The sequence below is a fragment of the Schistocerca americana genome, chromosome X, assembly GCF_021461395.2.
Source record: "Schistocerca americana isolate TAMUIC-IGC-003095 chromosome X, iqSchAmer2.1, whole genome shotgun sequence".
NCBI classification, from domain to species: Eukaryota; Metazoa; Arthropoda; class Insecta; order Orthoptera; family Acrididae; genus Schistocerca; species Schistocerca americana.
In genome coordinates this window covers 727,101,105-727,121,996 of record NC_060130.1, presented here as the reverse complement: position 1 = coordinate 727,121,996, position 20,892 = coordinate 727,101,105, and the positions used below count along the sequence as shown (strand labels likewise).

Below are 20,892 nucleotides of genomic sequence, written 5' to 3'. Positions count from 1 at the left end.
TTTGCTTTCTTATGTGAAGGTGTAGCTCTTCAAAAGATAAGACATCTTTCTTAAACTCCTTGTAACTTGAGTAGCTGCCAGGGGGAAAAATAATCTTCAAATATAGTTACAAGCAATAGTATTGTTTACATAACATGCAAATGCAGTCTTCCTTGTCAAATTTCAATTATGACATCTTCTGAGGTTATCAGCAAATAACAGCATTGTACCAGTGCAATATTTTGATGGTATTATTTGTCTGATAATCCCAGAAAATTTCATCCCTGCACTAAAAACAACATCAGTATCGAGATACTTGGAAATGAAGTTTTCTGCAAGCTAGTAAGGAACAGTAGAATGATGAAGTAAAATATTTGTTAGCTTTCAAGATGATAGGCTGTAATTGTGAAGAATGAACAAACTAAATAAATAAAAATGTCTAGCATTGGGATGACATCTAGATTGCTGCACTGTGGTCCATTTATCTACTGTTACAGTCAGTGACAGTTGATGGCATCACGTATTATGAACACATTTGCCCACATCAGTTACCCGTTTGTGGTGAGGGTTTCTTGGAATTGTGTATAAAATGAGGGTGGGTTGCCGGCCGCGGTGGCCGAGTGGTTCTAGGCGCTTCAGTCCGGAACCACACGACTGCCATGGTCGCAGCTTCGAATCCTGCCTAGGGCATGGATGTGTGTGATGGCCTTAGGTTAGTTAGGTTTAAGTAGTTCTAAGTTTTAGGGGACTGATGACCTCTGATGTTAAGTCCCATAGTGCTCAGAGCCATTTGAACCATTTTTGAGGGTGGGTGTTAGCAGAGTAACTAAATTACGCACACCTAATTTAGTGGCATTTAGCATCCTTATTCACTCAGATGACACCAGTGACACACTAGTGGCAGATGAAAAGCCCTGGGCTTGGACAACCTCTGGCACCCACAATCTGGTTGCAAACAAATTAACTGATACATAAAATGTTGCTGAGCCTGCTCTTCATTGTAGTCTGATGGCCATTACCTACTTTTAGGAGTACTCTCTCTCCAACACAGCATCTATCTCTGATTTGGTTGTGCATTAATGGACATCCTTGCAAGCATAGTTTTCTACAATGACAAATTATGCATTTGAAGTAAATCTATGCTCTATTCATCATTAAATTATGAGCAACGCTTCAGTACCTTTGAAAAATTTGGTGGAAATAAAAATAAAAATGATGAAAGAACTTAATTTGTCATAAGTCTGTCCTTTCTAGTTGTCCAAATAAGTTTTTTGACGATAATAAGAAGAAAGGTAGAATATAATGAATTTTCTTGAGACAGGAAAGCTTCTGCCCTCTAGTAAGCACAGATTTAAAAAATATCGCTCATGTGAAAGTCAGCTTGTCCTCTTCCCACATGATATCCTGCAAACCACTGATGATGGGCAATAGGCATATTCCATATTCTTAGATTTTTGGAAATCATTTGACACGATGCCCTGCTGCAGACTGTTACTGAAAATCTGAGCATACCGAACAGATTCCCAGATATGCAAGTGACTTGAAGACTTATTATTATTAAGTAATAAAACCTAGTACATTCTCCTCGATGACGAGTGTACATCAGAGACAAGGGCCTCACCATGAATGCCCCAGGGAAGTGTGATAGGACTGCTCTTGTTCTCTATATATAAGGGACAGTCAAATGAAAATGAGGCAGATGGAAAAAATTAATTAAACTGTTTATTATTTCAAAAGTAAGCACCATGGCTGTTAATACGTTTACCTCACTGTGAGACAAGATGGTCACCTTCATGAAAAAATATTTGTGGATGCCTACAGAACCATGATTGTACCCAGCCATGCACCTCTTTATCTGTAGCAAATTGATGGCCACGAATGTCTTTCTTCAGGACCAGAAAAATATTAAATCACGTGGGAAGAGATCAAGAGTATATGGAGGATGTGTGACAGCTTCCCAACTAAACTTCTGCAGTGTTATCAAAACAACTTTGGCAAGATGTGGACAGGCATTTTATTAGCAGGTTGTCCTGAATGCTCTCCATGTGTTTTCCATATTTTTGGAGCCCTGAAGAAAGACATTCGTGGCTATTGAGGTGCTTCAGGCAAAGAGTTTCACGCCTGGGTACAATAATGGTTCTGTTAGCCACTGCAGATATTTTTCCAGGAATGCATTTGAACATTTTATCTCAGTGTGACAACTGTGACAATTACTATTGAAATAATAAGTAATTTACTTACTTTTTTCCGTCTGTCTCTTTTTTGTTTGACTGTCCCATATAGATAAATGATCTGATGGATCGCGTAAGCAACAGTCTGCGACTGTTAGCTGGTGACGCTGTAGTATACAGGAAAATATCATTGTTGAGTGTTTGTAGAAGAATGCAGAATGACTTATTGTAGAAGAATACAGGATGCCTTGGACAGAATTCCTTTTTAGTGTTGCTGTAAATGTAGAAAAATGTAAGTTAATGCAGATGAGTAGGGAAAAAAAAATCAGTTTTGTTTGCCTACAGTATTAGTAGTGTGCTGCTTGACACAATTGCATCAATTAAATGTCTGGTCATAATGTTGCAAAGCGATATGAAATGGAACAAGCATGTAAGGACAGTTGTAGTTGACTTCAATTTATTGGGAGGTTTTAGGAAAGTGTAGCTCATCTGAAGGAGACCATGTATAGAACACTAGTGTGACCAGTTCTTGAGTACTGCTTGAGTGATTGGGACCCCTATCAGGTCAGATTAAAGGATGACATCCAGCCAATTCAGAGGCAGGCTGCTAGATTTGTTGCCAGTAGTTTGATCAACATGTGAATTTCATGGAGATGCTTAATGAACTCAAATGGGAATCCGTGGAGGTAAGACAATATTCTTTTGATAAAATACTATTGAGGAAATTTAGAGAACTGTCATATGCAGCTGACTGCAGAACAATGCTATTGATGCCAATGTACATTTTGTGTAGGGACTGGGAAGACAAGATAAGAGAATTATGGCTTGTATTGAGGCGTATAGATGGTTATTTTTCCCTTGCTCCATGTGCACGAAGAACAGGAGAAGAAATGGTTTTAGTGGTAAAAAGTACACCTTGCCATGCACCATATGGTGGCTTGCAGTGTACTATATGTGGATGTTGATGTAGAAGCTGGAGAATGTAGCAAAGCATGCTTGTATACTTAGTACAATCACTCATTAGTAGGCTAAATTCTGAAAGACCATTTCTGTAAGGTAATGTAATGAGCCACACCAGTAGTTTTGTTTATATTTGCACCCTGCATACTACTGTCAGTTATGTTCTTCTGGTGCATAGTGTAATGCATATCATACTAAGGCACTCACAGTATGAAAACAGTGCTGTACTTGGAGTCCTCAGAATGCTTGGTGCGTGATGCGAATAATTGATGGAAGGGGAAGCTGTTTATGGGAGCTGAGTGGCAGTTGATTGGTCAGAATTTAAATCTAGAATACTAAAAATTAAACCTGGGTGGAACTTATGAGTACAGACAGCCATTTACAATTTATCACCGCACACAAATGTGCCATGTATGTGCACTCTCTCTCTCTCTCTCTCTCTCTCTCTCTCTCTCTCTACACACACACACACACACACACACACACACACACACAGAGAGAGAGAGAGAGAGAGAGAGAGAGAGAGAGAGAGAGAGAGAGAGCGAGCAAACTCAGAACTTTGAAAATTATCCATTTTGGTAAGAAAGCATGAAAAATCGGATCCACATAGTTATGACAGTGAAGATAACTTGGATACTTTCACAGGTAGGCTTGTATATATGGTTGTATATGTGGTAGCCTTCCCAGGTAGGCTAATATATATGGTGTACCAATGCCAGGACTGGAATCTAATGTTCTGGAGGGATGCATGGGCCAGATCTAGCGCATAAGAGTTTAACACACATGATCCATTTATCAAGCAACTGTGAGTAGGAGTGGCAAAATATGGATCAGGATTTTAGGTAGGCTGAACCAGGTGATGGAATACAATATTGAGAGGGTTTTTGGGAGGACACTGTTCATTTTAGGGCAAACTTAATGGTAGTATGATCCCTTCAGAAGGATCTGGTTCAGCTGTTTCTGTCCTGGAATGTGTATAATATAGGCAGAGGTGCTTGTAAGAACTGTATCACATCTGCTGCAGTGACTTCAACAATTTTTAATCATGCCCCAGAAATAAGAAATATCCTTCCCAAAATAAATCTTATCTCAATGTAAACACACAGTTGTCTATCGCAGTGAAAAAAAATACTACCTGCTGGATGCAAGACTTGAACTCTAAGTCCCATGTGCTAAAGTTGCGCATGTTAGCTATACTAGCACTCACTTTTCAAATATTCTCTAAATTGGAAGCTGATATACAACAAAATGATTAAGTATCAAATTGGTACACTTCGAAATATTTCTAAAACCGAACATACTTGACCACATGTGGCTCTCTGGCTACTCAATCTTACCAAGAACTTTACCCAACCATCTACAAAGATCAGAAGACCATAAAGCATGCTCTGCTTGCCTCTTTCTCTCTTTCATCATGTGAGTGACTACTGATGCCTGGAACCTTGACCGCCATTCCATTGGATATAAGCTTTTTGCAATTTTGAATATTTCAAATACACATAATATACATGTTTAAACAATTTTCAGATAGATATTACTTCATTAAAATTAAACATTATAGGATAATCAACTTTAAGTTATATTTTAAATTTCGCACGAAACAGAATGGCAAGGAGTAGTCAAATGTACTATTTTATTCAGCTCGCTGCTTCCTCACTACATTACTCAAACTGATATCTTATAAACATTGTTTCAAAAATTTTCATATTAAACAAACATAAACAAATGGAAACAGTAGTATAAATTTTTCATGTTGAAGCTAATCATTTGTGTTTCTGTGGAGAACACTTCATCACTCAGAAATTATTTATGATGTTGATCTGTCTGTCCTGCACTCTAATAAATATACTTATTTTATAGCTGACGTCAACCCCTATCAGATGATTTGTAGTGTGTGTGTAGCTTTTGTTGTTGCTGTTATAAAAATTTTACACACAAATGTTAATAACTTTAATAATATTTGTTTTATAAATATGGTAATAATTTTATTAAACTTGTCCCTGTTTGCGATTTCAGTGCTATCTTAAGACTTTCTGCAGCTTGTTTGGAAGTTATTTTAGTGTTCGTGATGAACATCTCACCATACTGCTTAGTGTCCACAACCATGCAGGGACAAAGTTCCTTTTTGCCGCTGCGGGATTTCCAGGCAGCTTCCATCCCACCTATTCTCCTGCTTTCCACATCAACTTGGAGCTCACCCCAGCATTTATGTACCTACCTTACCTAACTGCATCACAGCGATTTCTCAGCCATATCATGCTGAAATATACCTCCAGTTCTTTTATTAATTTATATATGTAGTAAACAGACTGCTTGTAATGCTACAGTGTCACCCATAATACATTTACAGATGCGGTAGCAAAGTTGCAAGACCTAATGAACCTGTTACTAGCTTCAAACCAGTACTATTCCTGACATCTGACAGGCCATTTTATTATGGAAAATTTGAATACCATTTACTCAGTAGATCTAAGTTGATCAAAAGTGTCCCACCTCAGAAAAGTACCTGTTGATATAATGTTGTATTGCACACAACCTAAATGTTGCCAAACATTCTTAAAAAACTAGACTGCCCCTCCAGTTCCTATATGATGTATATTCATGAATTTTCCTTAAGGTAGGTCCCTACATTTGAAGTTAATTAATGTTGATTAAAGTTTCTAATTATGATGTAATTTTTCACTAGAGTGTGACATTTGTAATTGCTAACAAATGAAAGGATAAGATGTTCCATCTGCATGAATATAAATATAGTATATAACAATTGCTTTTATATACCATACTATTATATCTGTTAGGACAGTAGGTAGATGGAGTGCAGTTACCCTTGTGCAAAATGTGTTCTGACGAAATTGATATCTTTCCATCATACAATACACTTAAAAAATAAAACAATAGTATGACCATCATATTAACAAAAATATCAGTGTTGTTTTTCCTGGAAAGACTGGAAAACTGTGGCCTGGCATAAGTCCCAGTTTCAGTTGGTAAGAGCTGATGGTAATGTTGGGGTGTGACTCAGACCTCGCAAAACCATGGACCCAAGCTCTCAACAGGCACTGTGCAAGCTGATGGTGGCTCCATAATGGTGTGGGCTGTATTTACATGGAATGAGGCGAGTTCTCTGGTCCAGCTGAACAGATCATTGACTGGAGATGGTTATGTTTGGCTACTTAGAGACCATTTGCAGTCATGTGTGAAGGAATTTTTATAGATGTCAGTGCACTATGTCACCAAACCACAATTGTTCATGATTGGTATGAAGAACATTCAGGACAGTTTGAGTGAATGGTTTGGCCACCTACATCACCCAACATGTATCACATCGAACATTTATGGGACGTAATTGACAGGTCTGCTCATGCACAAACTTCTGCACCAGCAACATTTTCACAATTATGGATGGCTATAGAGGCAGCATGGTTCATTATTTCTGCAGGGGCTTCCAGTGGCTTGTTGAGTCCATGCCACATTGAGCTGCTGCACTATGCCAGACAAAAGAAGGTCTGCCATGATATTGGGTGGTATCCCATGACTTTTGTCACCTCAGTGTATTTCACACAAGGAGTGTTACACCCCTAGCATTCTGCAGAAATTGAAATTTTTGTGAGCAATCACACCACCTCCAAACTGACCATAATTTTGTCTGAATTGATTCTGGTTTATTTATGCCCACAAACATTTCAGCATTTGTAATATGATGACCCCAGAATCAGTTATTGCATTTAGTAACATGATTAGATATTTCACTAGTGTGTAGGTTGGAGAATCTATAGCATTAACCACAGGTTGCCATGGAATGCCTTCTTTGTGGATTTTAGGCACAGCCTTGGCAGTGTAGGATGTTGTGTTTGCCAGTTCTTATCACATTTTCTGGTAGACCAGAATTGTTGAATAGCATCCTCAGTTTTCTGTTAAGTGATAAAGTAGCATTGTGTTTAATAGTTTTCCACATACTATCTTCCAAAAGTAAAGAAACTTTATCATTATACCCTGTGGAATTAAGCACAACTGTAGCTTTTGCCCAAGTCAGTGTGCAGCACAACTAGATCTTCTCTCTCCACAAATCACAGATTCCTTCTGCCTCTTACATTATGACTTGGGAGGCTTGACTAATATATGATTTGTAGGGAACCTTATCTCATTCACCATGTCATGTGAAAGATGCTGCACTGCCTATTGCGCTCTGCTGATATCCTTTCTTCAGAGCCACAACAAACAAAATAGACAGTCCTGTGCAGACACATTATTCAATCAGTTTTCTGAGCATCCAAGAAAATTAAGGCGATGCTAACCCCGGTAGAAGTAGCCTTGATTTCAGTGTTCCTAGAATTGATAAAATTCGATGTGATTATGGTAGCAGCTACATTGGTCAGTCAGTACACACAGTTTCAGAATGCTAGACAGAGCAATGATGCCACATTAAATATGACTATTTTGGCAAATCTATGTTGCTGAACACAGCCTCATAAACAAACATAGGATTACGTTTGAAGAAATATACCATGCATCTACCTGCTGGGATTCTGTCATCAAAGAAACCATTGTGGTCAGACTGTGCAGCAGCAGCTTTAACTAGGACATTGGCTGTAACATTAGGGGTGCACGGAAATGGACACTTGATACTGAAAGGCAACAGAGAAATAAACTGAGTTATCCACCATCTAACAAAACCATCATAGATATATCAACATAACCTCTGGTGGCATATAGAAGTTCTGTGACTGTTATATCTCCATGATGTAATTCGCCCAACTGAATAAAGCACAGCCTGACAATGGCAACAGAGGAAATCATCGAAAGCTTGAGATTACATACAAATCTGACATGGCAGGAAATATGTGAAACATTTCAAAGGAAATACATTCTCAAGTTAATGTCAATGTTTTTTTTAAATTGCCTTTTGCTGTAATATTTATGAAAGAAGCCTAAAAAATCATGCAAGTCAGTTGATTTGTGATGTCATATTGATTGCACGTTATAGTGTTTCATCAGTCTGCAGTTAGTTTTGATGCTTTGATGTGCTGCTGCACTTTGTAAACAATTAAGAGTTTAAAATTGGTACCAGTGAGAACCAATGCCTACCTACTTAGAAAAACTGACTGAAGTAGCACACTGGTGAGACACCGTATTTGCAGTCAGGAGAAAGGCAATTAAAGTCCTGTGTAGCTTTCCTGTGGATTCCCTAATGCCAGAATGGTTTCTTTGAAAATAGCCAGTTTCCTTTCTTGTCCTTCCCCAACCCTTGCTGGAGCTCCATCTCTAATGACCTCATTGTTGTCAGCATATTACACCCTAATCTTCTGCCCTTTGTTTACTTGGAACACAGAAGGTCAACCCATAATACATCCAATGTCTGGCTCATGGCTATAGGTCTTTTAATTAGTGTGGCTATAAAGTTTTTGCAGTAATAACATGTAATTCTCATTTTGTTTTGTTTTGTTTTGCTTGAGAACTCTGTTGTTGTTGTTGTGGTCTTCAGTCCTGAGACTCGTTTGATGCAGCTCTCCATTCTACTCTATCTTGTGCAAGCTGCTTCATCTCCCGGTACGCACTGCAGCCTACATCCTTCTGAATCTGCTTAGTGTATTCATCTCTTGGTCTCCCTCTACGATTTTTACCCTCCACGCTGCCCCCCCCCCCCTCCCTCCCCCAATACTAAATTGGTGATCCCTTGATGCCTCAGTTCTAGCTCGGTATGTTCACTTATTTTATTGGTTTGTTTCTTCCATTGATAAGGTAATAAAAGTTTTCTTGTTACTATTAGCAGAGTTGTGTTGAGAGCAGTAATTTAATTGTGTGATGTCCAGAAATTCGACATGCATGTTTATCTCTTTACTTTTCTGTGTATGCAAAATAGCAGTACTGTTATTAAAAGTTTCTGATGTACGCAAACAGTGCATCAGACTAAGATAGGAATTGACATCTGAACCTTGGAAATATGTGCTCTGTGAGATAGTTTCATTTCAGTGCATGCTCTACTATAGAGCAGATTTTTCATTATAGAACCTGTCAGCCTCAGTCATTCTTTTCCTCCTCAGATTGTTAGTCCAGCAAAGTATGCAGGAGAGCATTTGTAGAGTTTGAAAAAGTTAGCAACAGCTGGTGACAGAGTGAAACTTTGGACTGCCCGTTAGTCATTCTCTAATGTCTTAGTGAGGGAGAGCATTTTAGTTGAAATTTTAGTGTAGTACATCTTTTTAATTTCTAAGGAAGCAGCATTTCTGAACACTCTCCTCTGGGAAGTTGATGTATGATTCTGAGATAATATTACCGTTTGTGTCAGTCGCAATAACTGTGCATATGTTTATGTAATTAAGTTATTTGTGATTGTGTTCCAGGTTCCATGAGCACAGCCCGAATTAAAATATGTGGAAGTTCAGAAGCCCAGAAACTTCAGGACACTGCCGGGGAAATGTGCTCCATGCCGTATCGGGCACCAGAACTTTTCAATGTTGAGAGCTATTGTATGGTGGATGAGCGCACAGATATATGGGTATGTTCAGACACTAAATGGGTATGATTTTTATTGACTTAGGAAATACTTTAATGAGAAATTCGCAGTACATATTGGTGCTTGAATATATGACAAGAAAAAAAACCTGAAGTACTTCAACTAATAGTATAAATTTTAAATGTATTCTTTCTGTAGATCCTTACTAGATTGGTAAAATAAAATCAGACTATAATTTTTTTCCAAACATTCACTCACTTACTTGATTATATGAACTTCATCACAAGTGTTATAGTCAATAATAAATTACACAAATGTGATTATGAGCATATCAGTATGCGTTTTTGGGGGTACTTCAGATTGTTCTGGCTTTTTGTTTGTCGATAAGAAACTCATTCCAGACAACAGTCTTAATTTTCTAGAGATAATTAAAGAAGTTTTTTCTTCTGAAGAATGCTCTGGACACAGTGAGGTCCCTGTGTGGGGTGATGGTGTAAATACCTGGCTTCTGTTTTGTTCCATTTAAATATACCTTATATGGCAGTATAACCATTGGTCTGAAGTATATCCACCAGCACAAAGGATCAATTACCCCATATTCATTTTGATGACTTCCCATCTACCTAACATCACAAGGGATCAACTGTTTCATGGTCATTTGATGACTTGCCATCAGTGTGTGCTAACATGTACCACTTCTTATCAATCCAAGAGACCTTTCTTGTCCTTTGAACACACAACAGCATTAGTCCTGCTTTCATGTTAGTGATTGTGCTCTGTAGCTTATAGTGACACTGGATTTAGCATTCTCATATGTTGTTGCCTGGCATTTCGCTGAATGCTACTTTGTGCTGTGGCCTGACGATATGCTTGTTCATGGTGTGTGTAATTGTCACTCAGATGGGTGGTAGATTTGACCAGAGAATATAATATGAACAGCATTCCTGGTGTAATCCATGTTTTAACTTGTGGATCACACCCACTATAAATCTGTTGTTACTATATAAACTGCTAAAAAACACTTTTTCGCCACTAGCATCTAGAAAAACACTTTTTTGCCAGTAGCATATCAGTGAATGTGTTCAGCTTTAGGTTTGTAGGGAGCAGATAGCAGAGCTACAGGCCTTAAGAAACTAAATTAAAAAGTAACTGCCAGAGAAAAATAAAACTGTAACTAAAATAAGGCAGTTTGTCCAAAGGTGCACATTTTTGCCATTTGTAAAATCCAAATCACTACTGGGTAACATTCAATACCATGTTGCTCCTCCTATATGGTATCACATTCTTGGGCTCTTCCTGGTATGCTTACCAGAGAGTGGGTGAGGCAATGATGCATGAGCCTGTTTCACTATTTGGTAGTGAATACCCCGAGGATATCTATTATGTGAGGTCAGTTCCTGCAATAATGCACTGCAAGTTTCAGCTGCTCCCAAGCATGATTAGTTTGGGTTCATGCCATCAGATACTGCAGGCCATTCCATTTAGTGGATCCCTGTCTGTTGGAGGAATGCGTTTTTGAGTTTTGGCATTGTGCACTCGTAATATAATCTTGAAAGACACACGCATCATCAAAATATTGACTGTACATTTAGTATGGTACTGGTAATGAAATAGTATGTCATATGATGCTGTATGGCGTGCCCAGTTTGAATGTCATGTAAAATATGAATGATCTGGTTGTAAGTCTTGGTTTTGTAGAATGATACTGTCAAAATGTGTGTACACAAATGCTGTGAACCTTCATTGTAGTTTATCACTTGATTGATAATGAGCTAGCGGTAAGATTACCATAATTATTTATAACGCTGATATGTGGCTTTTAAATAAGATGTAGTTTCAGAAGTGTTTAGAGCCTCAAGGCATGTTACCCAAATGTTTTTTTTAAATTTTTTGTTTATTTTAAACATTCGAGTGCCCATGTCCTAAGGTAATGTAATCTCTTCAGATAGGACAACCTCCAGTAGTTTTCTTCATTAATGATAGCTGCCATTCCTTGCCTCTTTCACTCACTACTGATCCTTACACAATTACAGAGATACTGAATTTATTTAAAATAATTTTTATTGTCTCCCCTAGTTGTTCCCAACATACCCACTCCCGGATAGAAACTTCCTCTGCAGTTTTCGATGGATTATAATTTTTAGCTGTATGCGTCCATGTTGCTCATGCATTTCTAAGGTCATCTACCCATCTTCCATTAGGCTGTCATTTCAGTGTGTTATTAGCTCTTGGAATTCAACTCTGTACTTCCTTGGTCCATCTACTATCACTTCACTTGGCTACACATGACCCACTCACATCAAACCTCATTTTCGTTGCACTCATAACTACATTTTTCAGTACAGTCTGTTCCCTGAGCCATTCATTTTGTTTTTTGTTTTCTTGTCTTGTCTCGTCTAATTATTCCTAACATACCTCATTGCTTGCTGAGAAACCCTCAGATTTGGAATGGTTTTTCTCATTAAAAGTCTGTTCCTTATTGTTGTAATTCAAAACTGATTACACACACTGACCATAATCTTTAATTTTTAGAAAATTGGAAGCTTAGTTTTGAAAGCCCTGTATATTTTACCAGAAGCACTTCATACTATTTTTGCTCTTCTCTTTATTTCTTTTGCTATCCGTCTTGCTAAACACAAAACTAATCAGATGTTCCAGTGACTTCATTGTGAATCTGAAGTTTTTCTGTGATATATAATCTGTGAATGCCATTGACAGCACAAAATGTTTCAAATTCCTTGGAGACAAACTGGGGGCCATTTTCGGAGACAAGCACTTCCGGCAGACCCTCTAGACAGAAAATCGACATCAACGTCCATATGGTACTCGTCGAGGTAGTGGAAACCATTGGACAACAAAGGGGAAGTTGCTGTAAGCATCGATAACAATCAACCAGCGGGAGTCCCCGAACGGACCCGCGAAATCAACATGGAGACGCTGCCAAGGCGCATTAGCAGTCGGCCACGCAAAGAACTGTTGCCAGGGAGCAGGTTGATGCTCCGCCTGACAAGTAGCGAGCAAATCTTCAATGTCCCAATCAATACCAATCCAGGTGCAATGGTGTCGAGTGAGCTGTTTCGTCCGCACAATACCCCAGTGATCAACATGGAGAAGGTGGAGAATTTCCAACCGCAAAGAACGAGGTACCACAACATGGGATTGATCATTTTCCTTTCGCAGTAATGGAACACCGTGGTGAACTGACAAACTATGGCGTTGTGTAAAATAACGCCGAACCAGGGGGTCAGGAATTTGTGAAGCAGACGGCGGCCATCACGTACGGATGTACTGCAAAACTAGGCGTAGAGAAGCGTCGGCAGCCGTCGCGGAAGCAATACGACGGAAGTCGACCGGAAAACCATTGGCAAACTCTGCGCCTTGCGACTCAATGTAGAGGCACAACACTTCGGAGGAGTCAAAGGCGTGGTCCGGACCAACAGGAAGACGAGACAACACGTTGGCATTGCCATGTTGAGCCGTAGGCCGGTACAAAATTTCATAATTGAAGTCTGACAGAAACACTGCCCAACGTTGCAATTTCTGCACCGTATGGGCTGGAACGGGCTTGAACGGGTGGAATAATGACGTCGAAGGCTTGTGGTTGGTAACCAGATAGAACTTCCAACCGTACAAAAAATTGTGGAACTTGGCGACTCCATAGACAATAGCTAGAGCTTCCTTTTCTATCTGAGAGTAGTTTTGCTGTGCCGAATTGAGCAATTTGGAGGCAAATGTGATCGGGCGATTGACTGAATGTACATGGTGCGAGAGAACCATGCCGATGTCGTGCGAAGATGCATCGACGGCCAAAACCACAGGCCGGGAGGGATCAAAAGGAACCAAACATCGATCACCAAGCAACGCAGATTTGAGCTAGCGGAAAGCAGTGTCACATTCCGGAGACCACACAAAAGACACATTCGTACGCCCTAGGTGATGCAAAGGCGCTGCTATCTGAGTGGCATTAGGAATGAAGCGAATATAGTAAGTAATTTTTCCCAACACAGATTGGAGTTACTTCAAGTTCGTAGGTGCCGGCAAGTCTCTGATCGCATGGAGATGCAACGGGGAGGGGTGGCCTAAGTATTCTATCTCAGTCCGAAAAAACTTGCACTTGCTCTTGTTACATTTGAGACCAGCATGTGAAAGGACACTAAACAAAGTTTTCAAGTTCTGCAAATGTTCTTCAGGGGTGCAACCTGACACTACAATATCATCTAGATAATTAGAGCCTCCTGGAACCGTAGTACACAATTGCTGCAAATGTGACAGAAAAGTAGCTGGTGCCGAAGCACAACTGAAAGGAAGTCGGCGAAACTTGAACAGTCCCAAGTGAGTGTTTATGACAAAGTAACCCTGCGACGAGTCGTCGAGCAGAATCTGGAAGTACGCGTCTCTCAAATCAATCATAGAAAAATACTTTCCTGCATCCAACTTATCAAATATGCCCTCAGGGCGCGGCAAAGGAAAAGTAGCAGCAACAGTCTGGGGACTCACTGTGGACTTAAAATCTGCACAAATGCGGAGTCGACCATTAGGTTTCTTAACACACACTATTGGTGACGCCCATGGTGAGACAGACACGGGTTGTAGGACCCCAACATCTTTCAAATGCATGAGTTCTGCAGCTAGTACGTCGTGTTACGCATGCGGGACCGGGCGAGCGCGCCGGTACACAGGTATAGCCCTAAGTGCGCAGCGAAATTAGAAGTGCAGCCCAAGCCATCGGAGAAAAGTTCACTAAACGACGCACAAAGGGAGTCAACACTGTCATTATGGTCACTAGCTGAGATGGACAGGACATTGTTTTGCACCGAGAGACCAAAAAGTTCAAATGCATCCAGTCCGAAAATGTTTGTACCATCACACGATTGAATGACGTGGAAAGTCACTGTTCTGGTGGTGGCACCGTACATGGCCTGTACACTACACACACCAAGCACCGAAATTTCTTGTCCTGTGAAAGCAGTCAGCTTGGAAAGCGAGCGGCGGAGCGGCGGTGAGCCAAGCAATGCATATGTCTTGTGATTCAATAAAGAAACTGAAGCACCAGTATGTAACTGCAAACGCACAGCACGTCCAGCAATGCAGAGAGTCACAAACAGTTTGCGTGCACTGTGCTCAATGCGATTGAGTGTGTCTGAGGAAGTGCGGCTAGGCACCTGACTTGTGGGAGACGCACGTGGCATAGAAGCCCATTCAAAAATAGCATTAACATCCATAGGTTGCTCAAAGTCAGTTTCACGGCAAGAGCCATTGTGACGATGCCGCTGCGAATTACGGGAACCTGACACGTGTATGGGGTGAGAGTTCCGTTTAGAACACACGGCTTGAACACGACCTGTTTTGTTACAGAGAAAACACAGAGCCCGACGGGAAGGGCACTTGTCCTGGGGATGAGCACTAAAACACTTAGGGCAAGATTTGAGGCTAGGCGCGGAAGCATGGTTAGCAAATTGTTTACGCGCCTGCTTGCAGAGCGGCGGGGCTGTCCATGGCAAAGCGGAGTGCAGGGTCCTGTTGTGGGAAGCACTAAATGCACACACGCCTGGCGTTGCATCGAATGTGGAATTTACCCTGTCCAATGTGTCCTGGCGATCCAGCAAATCTAACACTTCTTGCAAAGTAGGGTTCTTAAATTTGAGGATCTGTTCCCGGAGATGATGATCCGTCACATTTTGCACGATAGCGTGTCTGACCATTACATCTGCATAGGACAGTTCACAGGCACACTGAAAGTCACAGTCGGACGTAAGCCCTTGCAAGTCTGCAATCCACAAGTGGTTAGTCTGACCAGGTGCATGTCGCAGGTGAAAAAACTTACAACGCGCAGTCACGACATTGACACTGTCCTTGTAATGTGTGTCCAGCTTGCGGAGCACGTTGTCATACGACTGTTCTTCTGGGTGGGAGGTGGGGAAGAGTTTCACTAACATGCAGTATAGTTCCACACCAGCGTGGGAAATAAGGAAAGGCAGCCGCGCATTACCTGCAATTTTGTAGGCTGCATAGTGTGCTTCAAGCTGCACCCGGTACTCGTCCCAACGTTCCGTGTCAGGGTTGAAGCGTGGAAAGGCGGTGCTGGTGCTGGTGTTGGTGGTGGAGGCGCTGGGGGTGCTGGCGGCGGCGTTGTGTTTGGTTGCGCCACTGTAGTCTGCATGGCCACTAGTCCTTGCATCGCTGCGAGCAACTGCATCATCTGCTGCATCAGAAATTGTAAAAGCTCGGGCAGCAAAGGTTGTTCTCTTTGCAAAGCCATGGTGCAACAATCAGGAAGCAAGCAAATTCATGAAGTGGGTAGCAACTACCGTACTGCAGATGAGGGCAAACCAGAAAAGTGAGCAAGGAAGTGTCCGCAGGGCGAAAGCACGTCGCCAACCTAGGCGAAACTAAGTGGACAAACATGGAAGCAAAGAACCAGAATCTCAGCTAGTTTAGTGAACTCGGAAATAAGGGACCAGACTCGGCGCCATTTTATTTATTGTGTCGCAATGTTTAGAGGCACAAAACACTTGGGTGTTTTCAGCTCGTTACTAAATGCAAATAAGTAGGAGGCCGAGTTGATAGGAGCTGAAGGAGTCCAGGTTGCAATAATATGTGGTATGGCACACTGTTAGAGAGAAGGATTATTACTCAAGAAACACATAGTATAATGAAAATTACTTATCTTCAGTATTTTGTAGGACTGGAGCTACGGCTATAACTAACACAACATATTCTCAGGGACTAAGCCTTTTGGGCCCTCCTCATAGAATCAATGCAAACAGAACTGGCTGAGGGCCGATTATGAAAGTGCGTCTGCCTAGGTTGAAATCTAGCTAAGAAGTGAACGAGGCACACTCCAGTTCCGTCGAGCTGCACAGCCCGCTATAGTGCGCTGTACTCAGCGAACGATGGGCTGCCAACCTTGCGTTGGCGCCGCATTGTAGTAGTATCTGTGGCAGTGATACTACACTCAGGAATCAGGAAACATCTATTACAAGTATTATTTGATCTTGAAAAGTATGATTGTACAATGTAGAGGAGCAAATCTACACTCTGCCCATTACTTCTCCCTTGTACAGACCACTGTACAATTCTGAAAGAGATCACTCAACATTACAAAGAGCTCTGAGATACCAAAGTTCAACATTCTATGACTGTACAATGAGGACTGCACCTTCCAGATCACCCAAAGAAAAAAAATGTACAAAAACAAGGGTGGCCCAGCCTACAAAAAGCTCTGCTGGGTGTCACAAAAGATGCTATCCCTGCCTCATCCAAAAAAGTTAACCATCCTTGGTGGACCATAGAGTGTGACTAGGCCACAGACGAAAGGTGCAGACATGGATCGAGTGGAACCAGTATAGAGATGAGCACAACTGCCAGGCAATTTTAACATAAAGAAAAATAACTGTGGACGTTTTCTGCAATACCAAGAGAAACTGCATCTGGTCACTGAGGCAACAGGCAGCAGAAGACTTCAGGAAGAAGAATTCAAGAGACCTGTATAGGGAACTCAAGAAGCAGAGCATGCCATACACAGTCCCACTCTTCAGCTTCCTGGACCTGATGAGAAGCTTCATTTAACAGAGGAACCTAAAAGGAGACTCACTTCCATGTGCCCCAGTCTACGAATCCAGACTCCATACCACCAACTGGGGAAGAAATAGAGGAGATTATCAAGAGCATCAAGAAAAATGCCTCAGGTGAAGATGGCATAGTATCAGAGATGTGGAAACATACAGGTGAACAATTTGTACAGAGCATCCACCAGATAATACAGGACATATAGGTAATAGAGACTTTACCAAAAGGATGGACCTCAACTGTGATTCATCCTCTTTACAAGAAGGGTAATAAGACTGACCATGACAATTACAGAAGCATATGTCTTATATCTGTTACATACAAGATTTTTGTAGAGTCCTGCTAACTAGTCACCAAACAACTTAACTCCCAACTTGGTGAGTATCAGACTGGCTTTCAAGCTAGTAGGCTAGTAGATCATACACACAACATATACAAAACCTAATGTCCATCGTTACATACAAGAATTGCAGTGGACATCCCTGGTTAGTCATCGTAGTGGACTTTCAAAAGTCATATCATTCGACACACACACACACACACACACACACACACACACACACACACTGATCACCCTGTGAGAACTGCGCTAGATGAGAAGACCACTGTATGGACCTGCGGAGTATGTATGCAGATATAGATGTAGTTCAGGAACACTGCCTCCAATGTCAAATTTAGAGGTGAACTTTCTGAGAGTTCCACCATTCAAATGGGAGTTAGACGAAGAGATGGCCTCTCCTGCATACTTTTCAATTGCATACCAGAGAAGATTGTTAGTGAGTGGACTTGCACACTACCATTGGGAAGTGGAATGAAGACTGAATACAGGAAAGATAACCTCAATGTACCCTGCCTAGCCTTTTCAGATGAGCTTATCATGTTAGCCAACAAGATGGAGGAGGCTACTCACCAACTACAGAGCCTCTACAGCATAGCAGCTAAGACCAATTTGAGGATCAGTATACAAAAAACAGTTCATGACTAACATAAAGGGAGCCCCATCTGCAGTGCCATTAGAAGGCACCACCATTTGTAAAGTCCCTGCAGTCAAGTATTTAGGAGAAAGGATTTCAGCAAATGAGTGAGAATTTGCCAGTAGATACCAGATGTTTCCGTATGGAGAGAGTCTACCACACCTGCAACAGCATTTACATCTCCAAGTACCTCTCCAATAACCTTAAACTCAAACATTACCACTCACTAGTAAGGCACTCCATATTATACTACTCTGAATACCTCTTAATGAACAAGAAGGGTCCACTGAGGAAACTAGAGCTTACGGAGTGAAAAATCCAAAGAGAATACTAGGGCCAATAAGAGAAGTGGATGGTACCTACAGGATCAAACACAACAATGAGCTTTATCATCTCCAAGAAAAAATAATCACTTCTGTGAGGAAAAGGTGACCAGCTTTCTGTGGACACTTTATCCAAATGAACCCTAGCAGTCTCACCAACAGGATCTTCACCACAACAGGTAGAAGGACAGCCTCCAAGAACAAATGGATCACCCCAATGAAATCAGACCTAGAGAAACTTGAAATCCCCTAGAAACCATAGAGGTCCAAATTCCAGATCATCACTCTTCAAGGGATATTCCCAGTGTGTCTTACCAGATAAAAGATAACAGACCAAACTGGACAAAGGAAAGGAAGCTTGCTCACAGCCAGAAAATGAAAGCTTTCTGGGCTAAGAAGAAACGGAAGATCCATGTGAAAGAGCCAAAATGAGCCCCATGGTCCTAAGTAGGCTCAAACGAAAGAGAGAGAGAGAGAGAGAGAGAGAGAGAGAGAGAGAGGGGGGGGGGGGGGGGGGGGGAGGCTTGTATCCTCATACACAACTACATGAATAGGACTTTCTGAGTGTATTATCATACTTATATTGCCAATAGTTGTTTTAGATATCAAGTTTGTAGTGTCCTGTGAAACTGCATTGAACATTATGCTTGTGCCATGTGGGTACTGTTTTAAGTGTGACATTTTTGCAACCAAAACCAAGAGGTGGCCCAGTTCAGCACTCATTCGTGATGGCTTTGCTCAGTTACTGCCGCCCCTTAGTCTTGCAGTGACTCAGCTACAGCTGAGTGCTGACTGGAGAAATGAACAGGCAAAATTGGTGTATTTTTGAGCTAGAAATCTGCATTTCCTTTTAAATCATTCCTTTTGTTTCATATATTCAAGATCTTTGAGTGAGGATCACAATTTCAAGTTTAAGATTGTACTTAGATAATGGCTTTGTGTTAATGGAATGTGCTGAACTTTTACTGTTTTTTGCAGACTTTCCTTCTTTCTTTGTGATAAGTTTCGGAAATGTATTATCAGGTCGAAACTACAATCAGTCCTAATCTGAAGGCAAGGTAGTCAGTGAAGTACAACACGTAGAACTTAAAGCACATTTATTACTGACACCAATGTACAGGCAGAACAGAACTGAACTCCTGGATAGGGAGTACCGCTGTTTATGCAAACATCAAGTATTTCAGAATATACAATCATTACAAACAAAATATTTCAAGAACATTCCAGAAACAATAAATGTTAAATAAAAAATAATTGCTGGTATTTGTGTTTGAACCGGTGACTTGCAGCGTGCCCACCAGTGACACTAACCACTACAACACACTGCTTACACCATAGCTTGTGATATTGCTCCTTCTGGAGAAACAGCAACCTGCTGTTTCAGAAATTCTCATTGGCATGTAGTACAGCACCCAGTATCTAGATCTTGTCAGTGGTCCTCTGTATGGAATCACTAGCTGATCCTCACATTCTGTTCGTGTTGTAATATCCTACTCACTGCGATGAGCATCAATGATAGCCCCTCCCATTGAAGCTTCACAATAGTCGAATGTGTCTTCAGTTTCCTGGAACCTCCCATCCCTGATCTGCAGTTCTGGACTCTAGTAGGGTTTCACATGGAGGACATGGATGATGTCTCTGTGCTTTTGTCATCTTGATCATGGGTCGTAATGCTCAACTTCATACGTGGTATCCAACAAGGAAAGAAGGATACATTTTGGACTAAAACACCATTTAGTACCTTTTCCCACGGCCCCACTTTCCGCAGAGGTGTAAAAATCCGTAACGAGTCTCCTGGGCTGTATCTCATATGCCGTTGCTTGGCGTTATGGTACCCTTGGTCTTTCCCCTGGTTGTCCAAGATCCATATGGTTGTCCAAGATCCATATGCAAGCCAGCTGTCTTGTTCTTCAGTCCCAGTGAGGAAATTTTTCACTTAGTCATACTAAGTATTGTCTGGTTGAAATGTGAGACCATTTGTATGTGGGTGGTAGCAGTTGTCATCCTGCGGGTGGTGTCTCAAAGTGAGATTACTTCTGATACTAATATCGAGTGGAAACTTTTCGACAATCAGTGTTCAGAGATCATCATACAGGATGCTCCATGCTTCAGAATGATGTTTTCTACATGGAACTTTGCAATTTTCAGAGCACAGCTTTAGTGACAGCATAACTGGCTAGGTAGTCACTGCATATTCATTGATTCCCATTTGTTGATTTTGAGAACCTCCCCAAGAGGTTGAGTCCAATTCAGTGAAGTGGTGCAGCTGAAGGTGGGATTGGTTCCAGATGCCCTGGAGGTAATTGAGGCGTGTGCTTCCATTCTTGGTATTCCTTACAGACGGTCACATAGTGTCAAATGGATTGGTAGATACCTGGTCAGGTATATACGATCTGTTTGAAAACCATGTGAGCCGCTGTAATATCTGTGTCTGATTCTGTCCAGGATCTTCACGAATTCCA

General features: G+C 41.1%; 1 protein-coding gene across 1 annotated transcript in view; it reads left to right on the top strand.

Annotated features, from left to right (window-relative positions):
- The window catches only part of LOC124555387 (serine/threonine-protein kinase 16), a 105,380-nt gene that overhangs the window by 72,111 nt on the left and 12,377 nt on the right, over window positions 1-20,892 (top strand). Inside the window, exon 4 of the mRNA XM_047129281.1 lies at window positions 9,452-9,606. Within this exon, the coding sequence (XP_046985237.1) occupies window positions 9,452-9,606 (155 nt within the window). The remainder of the gene's footprint in view (window positions 1-9,451; window positions 9,607-20,892) is intronic.